The sequence below is a fragment of the Macrotis lagotis genome, chromosome 3 (genome assembly GCF_037893015.1).
Source record: "Macrotis lagotis isolate mMagLag1 chromosome 3, bilby.v1.9.chrom.fasta, whole genome shotgun sequence".
Lineage (NCBI taxonomy): Eukaryota > Metazoa > Chordata > Mammalia > Peramelemorphia > Peramelidae > Macrotis > Macrotis lagotis.
Genome location: NC_133660.1, coordinates 228,195,554 through 228,208,873, shown reverse-complemented (window position 1 = coordinate 228,208,873; position 13,320 = coordinate 228,195,554). Strand labels below are relative to the sequence as shown.

Sequence of the window (13,320 nt, the reverse complement as noted above, 5' to 3'; positions counted from 1 at the left end):
CAGCAAAGAAACCTTGACCTCTGCATCTGGCCCTCCCCCCAGAGAGGACAGAGGGACAAACATGTCATGGGTATGCAGGAAGAAAAAGCCTTTTTATTACCTAATGGGCCCTGGTGAAATGGCAGCAAGGACCCTTCCATCACAGTCCTGGTCCCTTCATTCCCCAGGGGAGTGTTCTCTGATACAAAAGGGAATATTTACAATGGCAAGGGTGAGTCAGCATACGGGGGAGGGGTCTCAGAGGGGGAAAATGTGCAACCATTTTCCATATGAAATAAGAATTTTGTGCTTCATCTCCTATGATTTGCTTGGAATGAGTATTGTTAAAAAGGCTTTTCTTCCTCAGGAAAAGATTTACAAAACAAACACCCTCTGGGCCCACTTTCCAGCAAAGGTGTCACGCTATGAATCCAAACAGCACATATTTAATTCCCCAATCAAACATTGGAAAAAAGACTACCAGAGCTAACACAGCTACATATAAAATCTCCAGCTAATGGGAAGCCTATGTACCAACCTCTCAAACAGGTAAGATATATACACAGAGCTGGGTGTATTAACAAACAGAATGGTACAAAATATTAAAGAAGGCAACTCTTCTGTGCAGGGCCTTGGTGTCTCTCACTTGAAGTTGGCGTAGTCTGAGAAGGCATCAATGTACTCCTGCACTACCTTGTAGCAGAACTCGTACTGTTCCTGGGGAGAAGGAGAAGCAAACATGAAGATGACGTCAGAGGAAATGAGGAGAAGCTGGCAGAGTCCCCTCTTAGCCCACACACTCAGCTTCTTTACTCATCTCTCCCCATCAGCAGATGCAATCTTCAAAGGTAAATAGCCAGGAGGAAGGAGACATCCTGGCCTAGCCCTTTCAAAGGCCAGAAAGCAAAAATGCTTCAGGATTGGGGACTGAACAGGGAGATAGCTGAGATGAGTCAGTTTGACTAAAATAATGAGGAGTTGGCACACAGGCCCAGAGCTCACAGTCGCAGCTCCTAGGGTTCACTGGGGCCTCAACTTGAAAAAAAAAATTTCATTTCCTTTTTCTAGCCTCATTGGATCTAGCAAAATCTGTTTCCTATGCCAGAGATGTGAACAGTATTCCCAGAGATTCTGGAGGCTTTAGATTTTGAGACCAGAAAACCCTCCTTGGAAGGTGACCAGGCTGGCAAGGCAAGGAGTCTGAGATGACTGGGGAGGAAGAATCAGAGCCATAGGAATCCATTTCCAGTTCCTCTGTGCCAGCCTGGGTCTCTGGAGCATACCAAAGGGAACTGAGAGGCTCACTATTTGAAGTGACCTTTCAAATCAAGAGATAATATATGCAAATCCTGAAAGTAGTGGTTTGCTGTTGACCAACCCAGTCTATTGCTGAGGCCTAGGGCCTGGAGGCTGACAATGCTGACATGTATGCTGTCAACAGATACATTGCTGACTAGTTTTTTCCTTTGGTCTCCCGAATGGGGGGGTGTCATTGATTGTTCCCCTAAACTCTTCCAGTGATGATGGGGGCAGGGATACAGTCAGGACATACCAGTGTCTGGACCATGTGTGGCCTCTGTAATCGCAGGCTCTTCACTGTCTGGAAGACGTCCAAGATCCCCTCGGCTTTCACCCTTTCCAATACTGTGCTCAGAGCACAGAAGGTGCCAGTTCTTCCTGCACCAGCACTGGAAGGGACAGATAGAGACAGATGATGATTCCTACCTTGGTAAGAACAGTCATTAGAAATTCTGGCATTCTCATGAAATCCAAGGGGACAGGCCTGAACATTTCTGTCCCCAGGCTCTTCACTGCTTCTAACTGCTATCCTGAGATCTGCTGGCAAAACCTGTGGTTCAGATCATCTCTCTCCTTGCAGAGGGAATCCCTGCACTGGCTGTGCAGATTGACAGGGATGAAAGCTGGGAAAAGTAAATGGGGTCTAAGGGGTTGGCCATGCAGGAGAGTGATGATGGATCCTTAGAACATGAGGTGCTATATTAGAAGTGACACCGAAAAGCCAAGGAGGTGACCAGAAGGAGGCAAGGGTTGGAGAACATGTGAGAACAATGAGGTAGGCCCCCATCAGAAGAGGTATTCTAAATGAAGATGGATGGCCACTTCCTCAATAAATTGTAGAGAGGGTTCCTGTTTGGGAGAGGTTGAACTGGATGGCGGTGAGGCCCCCTTCAAAACACACCTTGTGACCTGTTGGACTTAATCAGCTCAACCTCACCCACCCAGTCTCTCATCACTCATAGCTGTTGAGGATTACACAAGACAATAAAGGTGAAAGACACAAATCAGTGAGACATTAATAATATTATCAATGTACCATCAGTCCTTAAACCAAGCATATCATCTGCCCATGCCAGCGCTCTTCCCATCATTCAGGCTCAAAACCATGTCACCCTTAATAAATTATTCCTTTCTCTAACAAGCCTATCCATTTTTTTCCTTCCTATCCTATCTTGATTCTGCTGAGTGCTTTTCCTATCCTTCCTATTATTCCTTAGTCTATGTCCTGGTTCCAGAAGAGTCTCAGGTGAGGTTTTCTCACTTCCACCTCCTTGACCTCTGATCATTGCCATACCCTTGGCCACCCCAATTCCATCACATAAGTTCTCCAGTGCAATAACATTGAATGGTGCACAATCCAAGTTGTGATCTCACCAGAGCAATGAAGAGAGTGCAGGACTGAAACTTAGGAAGACACAAGGCTCCATCTTGCCCAGTTTTCTCTTCAGTAATATGACCTCACAGGTTGCTGTGAGGATCCAATGAGCTGATGTCTCATCTGCCTTAATCTCAGATGGTGTGTGTGTGTGGGGGGGGTGGTGGTTCAGGGACAGGAACAAGGTGGGAGAGAGGAGTGGGTGGTACCTGCAGTGGACTGTGATTGGGTGGTTTCCTGACTGCTGCTGCTGCTTCTGCACAGCAGCGATGATGTTGATCATGCCCTTGCCGTCATTGGGGATCCCCACCTCAGGCCAGCCATGGAAGTGGAACTGTCGAATCTGCCGGGTCTTGTTTTCCTTTAGGAAGAGCACAAGTTAGGTAAGAAAGGACAGCTTGCTATGGAGGCTATTCCCCTCGTCCTGTGCCTCCAGAGCCTAGAGAGGGAGAGAAGGCCACCAGGTCCCTCACCCTGGTGTTGGCCACGAGCAGGTCTCGGACAGTGTAGCTCTCACACTCTTCTTCCTTTTTGAGCTCCACGGTGATGTCCCCATAGGACACTGAGCCATCGGACGGCCAGTACTGGGCACACTTCTCCTGCAGACACAAAGGACACAGCACAGATAAGGGAAGCAGCCTGGTCACCACAATACCTGCACTGGCATTTCTGAGAACTGGGCTCTTATCCTGGCTTTGCCACTGACTTGCTATAGGACCCTAGATGAGTCTCTTCCTCTTGTTGTGCCTTAATGTCCTCCTGGACAAAATAATTGAATCATATTCAACAATCATTTAGTTCCCTTCTCTTTATGTAGTGGAAACTCAATGTGGTTGTTACTGTTTGTTTAAAGTTGGGTGATTAAAGACAGTATGATGTGGTAGATATGAGTGTGGATCGAGGCTGGAAAGTTAGTCGTAGGACTCTGGGCAAGTCATTTACACTTGGCGGCGGTGCTTCAGCTTCTTTAGCTGTAAATGAGAACAGGATGTCTACCACCCCAATCCCAGGGCTGACAGGAGGAAAGTTCTTTATGAGGCTTCAAGTGCTCTGGCAAAGTATGCTTTTTTTTTTTTTTTTTTCGCAAGGCAATGGGGTTAGGTGGCTTGCCCAAGGCCACACAGCTAGGTAATTATTAAGTGTCTGAGGCCAGATTTGAATTCAGGTACACCTGACTCCAAGGCCGGTGCTTTATCCACTGTGCCACCTAGCTGACCTGCAAAGTATGCTTTTGCTCTTTTAAAATTTCTCTTGTAGGGGCGGCTAGGTGGCATAGTGGATAAAGCACCGGCCTTGGAATCAGGAGTACCTGGGTTCAAATCTGGCCTCAGACACTTAATATTTACCTAGCTGTGTGGCCTTGGGCAAGCCACCTAACCCCATTGCCTTGCGAAAAGCCTAAAAAAAAAATTACATTAAAATTGCTCTTGTAAACTCCTCCTCTGGCGGTGAAAAGCTGACAGCCCAGATGCTGTGAGCACTGAGAATTGGACTGGACCATCTGACACTGAAGTTGCAAGGGAGGGAAATACTATGTTTGACCTTAAGAAAGTTGCCCAAACTCAACATCTCCACTGCTTTTTCATTTACTCTCTACTTCATCTCTTGAAATGTGTTTTCTGCCTTTCTCTCCAAGATCCCTATTGACTTTCCATTGCTCACCTCAGTGGCCTCCCAAAAATCTGACACCCCTGATACTGTTGACCTCATCTCTTCCACTGGATGATCTAGCTTCTCCTGGTTTTATGGAAGCCTCCTTCCTGCCTCCCCTCTGACTTCTCAGATTGCTTCTTGTCCTGTTCCTGAGCCCTTCTGATGAGTTTTGTTAGGTTCTGTCTGTGAGTCTTTTCTCCCTCTACACTTTTTACCAAGCATACCTTTTTGTTACTATTCTTTTTCCTCTGACCAATAACATTACTTTTCTAACAGATGACATTGGCATAAAGCACTTAAGTTTTGCAAAGTGTTTTGCATAGAAAATCTCTTTAAGCCTTATGGCAGCCTTGGGATAAACATTGTAGCCCCCCGCCCCCAGGCTCAGACAAGGCCCAAGTTACAGCTTCTGAGCTGGGTCTGAATCAAGGTCTTCCTGACTTCAAGCCCAGTACACTCTCTATTATGTCTATTATGTTTTGATCAAATCCATCAATTCACACCTATGTGCCAGGTGCCAGAAAAATAAAAACAAAATTGTCCCTGCCCTAAGTGAACTTATATTCTCATAGGGAAAACAATGTTATTAACATGAGCAGATACAAAACATACAAAGAAGGATCAATCTTGTAAGGAATCCAAGGTTAGATTTTTTAAGTTCCTTGAAAGCAGGGATGATCTCTGGTTTTCTTTGAGCCCTGGGGCTTAGGGTGGGCCTGGTACATGTGGGCCACAAACTATGCTGAGTGACCTTGGATAAACTAGGTGTGGAGGGGGTAGTGGAACACAAGGACCCTATTCAGGATTCTGCCTCGCAATGTCCAGTCCCTAACAAAGGTCAGAGGGCTGCCAGCTAGACTTCGCAGAGTCCTCACTGTATGCCTCTTTCTAAAGCACTCATTGGGTCATGTCCTCAAAGTGTGAATGTGGTTTTAAGCTTAAAGATTTTGGGGGTAACTTGTATTAGGTAATACCTTGTATTGTAGAATAGTCAATGGACTTTATTGAGTAGGGAAGAGACATGATCAAGAGGGACCTGAACTTTAGGAAAATCATATCAGTGACTGGAGAATAGATTAGAGTGGAGAAAGGTTGAGGCAGAGAGACAAAGAGGAAGCTCTTGTAGTTCAGTTGGGGGCACCCTTTATTTACATGAATCCAGTTCGATTCCTGCCTGGACTTTAGGGTTTCCTTTTCCAGTTTTATTTGGTATGATTCCTCTACACATTCTATGTTTCACCCAAACATGGGTTTCTTCTGTTTCTCAAAGGTGCCTTACACTCTTCTACTCCTTGCAATGTCCTTTTCCCTAGAAGCTCCCTTGCACCTCCACTCCCCCACAAAGACCTCTCAGATTCTGCCCTTGTAGTAACCAGTCCCTAACAAAGGTAGGAGGGCTGCCAGCCATGCTTCGTGGAGTCCTTGATGTATGCCTTTTTATGAAGCACTCTTTGAGTTATGTTGTATACTGCAACAGTCTGAGTTTGTGTCTTATCCACTTACTAAACAATAAAATTCATGAAGGATGGAACTGTCTTTTTTAAACTTCACATTTCTTTCAGGGTTTAGACAGAGGTCTACAGAGAATGAAGTGGCTCTTTTGTATGATATGGAATACAGGAGATAGGAAGAAAAGGGAGGAAAGTGATGGGAGAAGCTGAACAAATGGGAAGCGTTCCACCTGAGCACTAGGAATAAAGGGACCTATTGGAAGGTTCATCCTAACTCATTCAGGAGTGCAAAACGGAGACTCAGTTGAGTAGGACAACTGGGAAGAATGCATCTCATCGTGCACTAAGATGAGTCTCTCTACTTTTAAAGACTCAAGAGTCAGTACAGTATTAAAAAACAGAAGTAATGAAAAGTCCCAAGTCTCTCTGGTGCTCGAGGTGGAAGCACTATGTTCAGGCCCTTGTCTGGCTCTGCTGCCAGGCAGCTGGAGCTTCAGACTCTGGGGAGAAGTCTGAGTAACTAGTCTAGAAGCATTCTGGCCCTGAACGCCACCAGCCTCACTCCTAATCACTTTCTCTGGGAAGAAGTCAGTTTGTGAACAGAGACGGAGAACAGTGAGGCAGAGCCCAAGCTCTGAGGAACCGGGAAGAGCAATAAGCAATGAGAGGAGGCATCACAGTGGTGACTCCTCCAACCTTGTTGCCTCCACAGTCTATCAGTACTAGGAATTACAGAATAGTGGGAGCTCCCCTGGAATGGGTGGTGACCAGCCATTGCTGGCCACCCTCTGGGTTATGGTACCAGAAAGGGACTGTTTTTGATTGTCAATAGGCATTGTTAAGTGTTCTATCTGTATTCTTTGGAGTATTAGTAAAACATGCTCAATGCTGGATTCCTTGTCAAAAAACTGACCTTAAAGAAAGCTTCTGTGGAATCATTTCTTGTTCTCTTAGTGTGGTGGGCTGTGGATGGGCTGGAGCTCAGTCATTTAAAAGACTAAGAAAGTAGGGAGGACAGCTGAGTGACTTCTCAGAAGCTGTCCTGCTGGCATGACAAACTCTACCCTGGGATTTAGGGATCTTACAGGTATCAGAAGATTGAAACATGCTTGATCACTGAATCAGACTGAGGTGGTCTTCTGGACCTTGGAGGAGCTATGTCTACCTTTTTCTAGGCTGGGCTTTGTCCCTTCATCCCTAGGGTGTTCTGCTGCCTTTCCCTCTCCAACTTACTTGACCTCTCTCCTCCAGCTCAGTCAGCATTACAATAGAACATGATTTCCACTCCCAGATCATCCGCCAGAAATCTTCAATGGTGTGCAGGAGAGGACCTTGACTGGCAATGTAAGAGTCCTTTTGTCTGTAGCCCTGTGAGGGTCAGGTTGGGGGAGGGGGGAGAAGAGATGAGTCAGTTGGGATGGGAAATATGGGTCTATCTGGGGGTAAAGGCCTAGGTTAATGGTGGAGGAGGTGGTGGGGAGGGGTGTGGGTATGTACACTGGTGTTTCCAGCAAAGGATCCCCTATGGATGACACTAAAAGATTCTGATCCAGATAAAAGCATGACAAGCAGGACTTGGGGAAACATTGTCCATAGATGAACAGGTGGGAGGTGATGGGGGTGGGGAGTTCCTTTGTTCCCTTTTTAGTTGCCTGTCCTGAGCACATACCCATATGTGCTTCTATTTCTCTCATTTTTGGAGGGGCCAGATAGAGGATGGGGCCTGGAGGGGGTGAGGGGAACAGGGGTGGGTCAAGGCCTCTGAGAGGATCTCTCCCTTCAGGGTCTGAGGAGGGTTCAGTTCAGTGAAGACTCAGACAGATAAAGGGGAAGGATGTATCCTTTGGGGCTGTATCCATAGAAGTAAGTAAAGTTGGGACACCAGAGGGTTCCAGTTACTCTGCTTACATCAATGAAGGAAGCATTCACATAGTCAGTGTTTTCCTCGCCCCTTTTGACTGGGATGATGACTCGGTTGAATTCATCTGGAAAAGAGAACACAGAGTTTGCTGCTAGTGTGAGCCCGATCCCAACTTTCCTCCTTAGTGCCCTCCTGCTGACTTCGAGGTTCCAGGTGGGTCTTCTCTGAGCTAGGCATAGGATTACTTGGGTACCTCATCCAATAGCAGGGCAGGGGTCTGGAAGAAAGGGATGAGGGGAATGAAAGGGAGCAGCTTTTGGTTTTAAAAGCTCTTTTTCAAAAGAACTTATCAAAGCGGGGCAGGGGGCTGAACACAAGGCCATCTGGTCTAGTCCACTCAATTTCTCATCAGTCAAAGTCTGGGATGGGGATAGTACTGCTCTTACATGGAATGATCTGCAGGACCCGGTTCTTCTTCATGTTGGCAGGCAGGTTTCCTGTCCTCATCTTGTCATTTTGGATTTTGATTGATGTTAACTTCTATATTGGGCAGGGGATGGGGAAAGTCTTTGGATCAAGTGGTTCATAGCTTACCCAGTCTCTAGGATTCTCTATCAGAAGTCAGTATTTCTGGTTACTTGTTTGGGTTCAGCTATGTCTCCCTTCAGTCCCTTCCCCCCACTCCTAGTCAAAAAAACTGATGAGAAATAATGCCTCCCCTCAATGTTTCCCTGCCTTTTCTAGGCACCCTCCTGAGGTATAGATAAAAAGAGAAAAGAGAGAGGATAGAAACAAATATACCTGAGCACAAGAAAATGTGTGTGTGTGTGTGTGTGTGTGTGTGTGTGTGTCTGTCTGTCTGTCTGTCTGTCTGTGTAAGGAAACTGTGCAGAGACCAGCAAAGAGGCAGACCCAAGATCAAGGAAATTAGGGTTTCCTTAGCTCTAAGTTCTATTATCGAGCTTGATTCTTGACTCTCCCTCTGGATTATGGATCTTCTCTTCATTATCTATATAACAAAGGGATTGGATGGTTTGAAGAAATCTTGACTCCCTCATCAGAGGATGCCTTCAGGGTGGGTACTGGCCTCAAGTAGGTCAGGACAGAATCCCTGGGTCCTGACACACCTCTCTTTGATTCTCAGGAGGCAGGAAAGCTTTTGTCTCTGAGCTTCTCCCACTATCACCCTCTCTTCTCTCCCTGCCCCCCCCCCAGTCCCCAGGTTCCTTGTTCTCCAGACTGGGCTGCAAGGGTGGCTGGAATCCAGTTCTTGGCCTCTACTCACTTTAAATTCCTCCTCGAGCCCATTGCTGCTACTTCCTGGGATTCTGTTGTAGATTTTCTGCAGGTGGGTTTCCAGAGATGTCACTTCCAGCTCTGTGTCTCCATAGAGATAGTGTTCTAGCAATGCTTGGTAAATGAAGACATACTGCATCTAAAGGAGCAAGGGAGGCGACCCTGATGGGCTGACTTTGTAGGTCCCTCATGGGTGGTGTCTGCTGAGTCACTCTCTGAGACCACAGCTGGTCTATTTGGGGCTCCTGACACAAACCCCTTATATGAGTTAGAGTAGGATGGATAATATTGCCAATCTGAGGTCTAAGGGGAGAATCACAGACCTCTCAATGGGGAATTTCTCGTTTAGGACAAACAAACAACCATAAGAAGTGTAGGCAAATATAAGAAGAAGGAGGTCATTTGGGCTAGAAAATAGGTAATATCAATTTGAAAGAACTTTCTTGAGACAGCCAGTGGCTCAGTGAATAGAGTACTGGACCTGGAATCAGAGGATCTGAGTTCAAATCCAGTGTCAGGCACTTCCTTGCTATGTGACTGGGTCAGTCACTTAACTTCTGTCTGCCTGTTTCCTCAAGTATACAACAGAAATGGTAAAAGCACCTTTCTCCTAGGCTGGTTGTGAAGACGAGATATTTGTATACCTTAAAGGGCTTCAGAAATGCTAGTAGCTATTGTTATTCTGGACATTAATAGTTTTAGATTTAAGAAAAAGTTCCTGGGTCACAGGGTTACGGATGGAGAGCTGAATGGGCCCTTAGAGACCTCATTTTACCAGCTCTGCCCCTGACTAGATGGATGACTTGGGCAAGTTCTCCCTGTACTCCCCTATCCCCCCATCCCCAAGGCCTCCAATTCCTCATCTCTAAACTAAGTTTCTGAACTAATTGAGCTGGAAGCCCCTCTGCTGTTGACTGTCCACTCTTCTTTGATTTTCTGGGTGGGGGCTGCAGGAGAGGTCCAGACTGGGTCACAAGGATCACTTGAGTCTCAGAGCTGGGGTGGGGTGGGGTGGAGTTCTGCCTTCTAGGCTCCACTCCTCAGGAGAGGAAAGGGCCACTGAGTGAAAGACATTAACTCATAAGCATCACGGGTTTAGGGCTTGAAGAAGACTCAGAGGCTGTCTGGTCAACACATACACCCTCCCTTCTATTTAATAGAAGAGGAAGTTGAAGCCCAGCAAAGTTAGTCACTTGTCTAAGGTCACAGATGTAGTAAAATCAGAGGTGTCTGACTGCCCTTTTGCCATTTCTCTGTCCCTTCTCTCTTACATTGTGCCAATACAACTGTGAAAGGAAACATAGGGAGAAGTGATGGGGCTCATAGCTTAAGGCTGGCTATCTCAGTCCTCCTGAAGTCTTCTCTCCTAGGGCAGGGTCTAGTCTTGCTGTCCCCTTTACCATCAGCAGAGAAGTGCCTTACGTCGGTTTGCACCATCTGGCAGCGCTGGGCTCGGATACGGCTCACGAAGCCATATACATCCACCTTCCTCTCAGCATGCATCATGTCCAGCATGGCATCGATGACAACAAAGGTGCCTGTGCGCCCCACACCCGCGCTGGGATGAGACAAGAATGTTATGGGTTATAAGGTAGCCCTGGGCTGAGTCAGGTGAGGCACCTGAATGCTGGTTCAGACCAGGTTAAGCCAATAGCTTTGAGCTGCAGCTTTCCCTGCACTTCCCAACTCTGAGATAGAAATGGGCTACAAATGTTTGGCCAAGACCAGCAGGGCCCTGTGGCCATCAAAGCTGGCCCTCCCTCCCCCATCTCCCTTGCCCATTGATTCCCCAGGAAGGCCTCCCTACCTACCCATCCAGGGGGCAGAAAGGGGTGGGTGGGTCTTTGTTTGAGGTAGTTGTAGAATGGCCTGTGAGAGAGGCCAGGACTGACCTGCAGTGCACCACAATAGCTCCTGAATACTGAGGATTACATGTCTTCACCTTCTTTAGGAACTTGAGCATTCCAATGGGAGTGAAGGGTACTCCAAAGTCTGGCCAACTAGTGAAATGGAACTGAGTGACAAGGCGCTGGGGTTTTTTGTTGGTCACATCTCCAACCTGTGGATGGAAAAGGTAGTTAAAGTGCACTTAGATACTTCCGGGGGACTCTGTATCAGAGGTGGCGGTGGGGATTCTGGAATGGCAGGGCTAACTGGAGGGAGAGCTGTGGGAGTTTGGGGTAAGGCCAAGTAGAAAAAGAGCTCAAAGACAACTAGAAAAAGAAGAAGGGCAGGGATGTTGGGAATCAGGGAAGAGCCCCAAACATTACAGTCCACTCAAAGAATCTCATTATTTCAGGGTTACTAAAGGAAAATGATGGATTGGTTTTTGCTGACCAACCTTTGTGAAGGGAAAATTTTGACTTTAACGTCTGGACAACTGCTGCCTCAGCCTGGCACACTCATATCCCGGACATACAGGGGTATGGAGGGATATCAAAGCCATCAAATCAAAAGCTAGCCCCTTCCAAACAGAACAGCTCCTTGGGGAAGCACTTAAATATTCCTCCTTCCTTCGGGGGATTACTGAGTCACTGACAAAGCCAGAGAAAGGAGAGGAGTTTGTACCTGCTGAATGCAAAATTTCCGGACTGTGTAATCTACCAGAACGGTCACATCTTCCACTGACACACGGATATTCCCATACGTCCAGCAGCCCTGGTCCGGCCAGTACTGGGCACATTTACACTAGAGAGGAAGACACGTGAAACTCAGCTGACACAAGAGATGCTTCCCTTACAGTCATTAGAGAAAGAAAGGACAGAGGAAAGGGACCCTTCTTCATATCACTCAGTTGAGCTATAAAGTGAAGGATAACTTCTTACTGACAACAATTGCTTCCTCTTAGACATTCCTCCTCATTTGGTTTTCATTACATTGTTATCTCCTTGCTTTCCTCCCACCACACGGACCACACTTCTTATTTGTTGAGGAAGCATCTATTTGTCATACTCTTAAGTGAGGGAGGTGAGTTGCCTTCAGTAACATTCAACATTTCAATGTTGGTACCAGTCGCCAGCTTTTATTAATGCATGGGGATGTAATATCTTTATCTTCCAAATTTTTGTTGATGTTTCTCTCTGGACATATCTATCAATCTTCTTTTATGGAAGTATTCATCTGACTCTAAATAGCTTCCTTAGAGTGATGGATTCTATGTTTCATTAATATTGTACAGATTTTTGGTGAAGTTGTTTTTCAAAACTATTAATACTGCCCATTTGGCAACTCCACAGACATTTAGACCGACATAGGCATTAATTGAACATGTTCTTTTTATTCATCTTTGAGTTCAGAATAACAATAACTATTGATAGATTCGGCCAGATCCTACTTTCAGATCAGGTTAATGTATTATTAGTATTACTTAAATATATTACTTTGTTACAAGAGACCTCTCATGAAGTGGGAGTAATTATAAATGTTTGTAATGTGAAAAACAAAATGCAGCAATAAAACTGAATGACAAAAAAAAATGTCTAAGTTAACCTCTACAATTAACAGGACCGCAGTTCAGGAGGTTTCTGGATAGGGCAGATTCTTTGAGGGGTCAGATATTCTTAAAGGGCTTGAAACTACTGAAGTCCTAATATGCTCAATGAAAACGATCCTGCATGTGTTCTCTCTTGCCTAGGGAAGAGCACTGGGAACTGTCTGAGGAATAGACTAGGCCAATTTCATTCCTATATTTTGGCTGAAGTGAGATTCTTTTTTTTTTTTTTTTTAGTTTTTTTTGCAAGGCAATGGGGTTAAGTGTCTTGCCTAAGGCCACACAGCTAGGCAATTATTAAGTGTCTGAGGCCAGATTTGAACTCAGGTACTCCTGACTCCAGGGCTGGTACTCTATTCACTGTGCCACCTAGCTGCCCCTGAAGTGAGATTCTTGACTCTCTGCAAATCAAGCCATGTGAGGGAGTCCTAGTGAGGCACCAAGTCAATGGCCTGTGGGATGCTGGAGCTTAGGCATCCTCTCAAGGTGGGGAAGAGGAGCCTCTGTCGCCTTGTTGGAGGCTGACAGGATATTTCTAGGGTCCTTGTTCCCTCTCCTTAATTCTTATTCCTAACCCTCAAATGGCTCTGAGACAGGAAAGGAGGTTATTCATTCACGGAGTCCTGGACCAGAGCAAAGCCAGCAAATCTCAGTTCCCTAGGTTCTCTGCTGGACAGTCTGCTGGTCAGTCTTGGTGGAAGCATCCTCACAGGAAGATGTGTCAGTCAGACTTGGCTTAGAAGCTGTGCCTCTGGAAGAGCCATTTCATTTTTTTGAGTCTCCATTTATTCATTTTTAAGATGGAGATATCACCCATCTCAGAGGGTAGGTGTGAAGAAAGTGAGGAGTGCTGCCTGAAGGCATGATTCATGATTGCTCCACAAGCCTCATGCTGGGGCAATGGACCTGAAGGCCT

The 13,320-nt window shown here is 46.2% G+C and overlaps 1 protein-coding gene across 3 annotated transcripts in view; it reads right to left on the bottom strand.

Annotated features, from left to right (window-relative positions):
- Window positions 1–73: 73 nt before the first annotated feature.
- PTPRA (protein tyrosine phosphatase receptor type A) overlaps window positions 74–13,320 on the bottom strand; it is a 224,164-nt gene continuing 210,917 nt past the window's right edge. For all 3 annotated transcript variants that reach the window (XM_074230066.1, XM_074230065.1, XM_074230067.1), the window contains 11 exons: window positions 11,483–11,602; window positions 10,807–10,973; window positions 10,337–10,472; window positions 8,904–9,053; window positions 8,065–8,158; window positions 7,666–7,742; window positions 6,991–7,125; window positions 3,127–3,252; window positions 2,863–3,014; window positions 1,532–1,667; window positions 74–696 (listed from right to left, as the gene is read on the bottom strand). In XM_074230066.1, coding sequence (XP_074086167.1) covers window positions 622–696; window positions 1,532–1,667; window positions 2,863–3,014; window positions 3,127–3,252; window positions 6,991–7,125; window positions 7,666–7,742; window positions 8,065–8,158; window positions 8,904–9,053; window positions 10,337–10,472; window positions 10,807–10,973; window positions 11,483–11,602 — 1,368 coding nt within the window. In that variant the 3' untranslated portion in view covers window positions 74–621. The remainder of the gene's footprint in view (window positions 697–1,531; window positions 1,668–2,862; window positions 3,015–3,126; window positions 3,253–6,990; window positions 7,126–7,665; window positions 7,743–8,064; window positions 8,159–8,903; window positions 9,054–10,336; window positions 10,473–10,806; window positions 10,974–11,482; window positions 11,603–13,320) is intronic.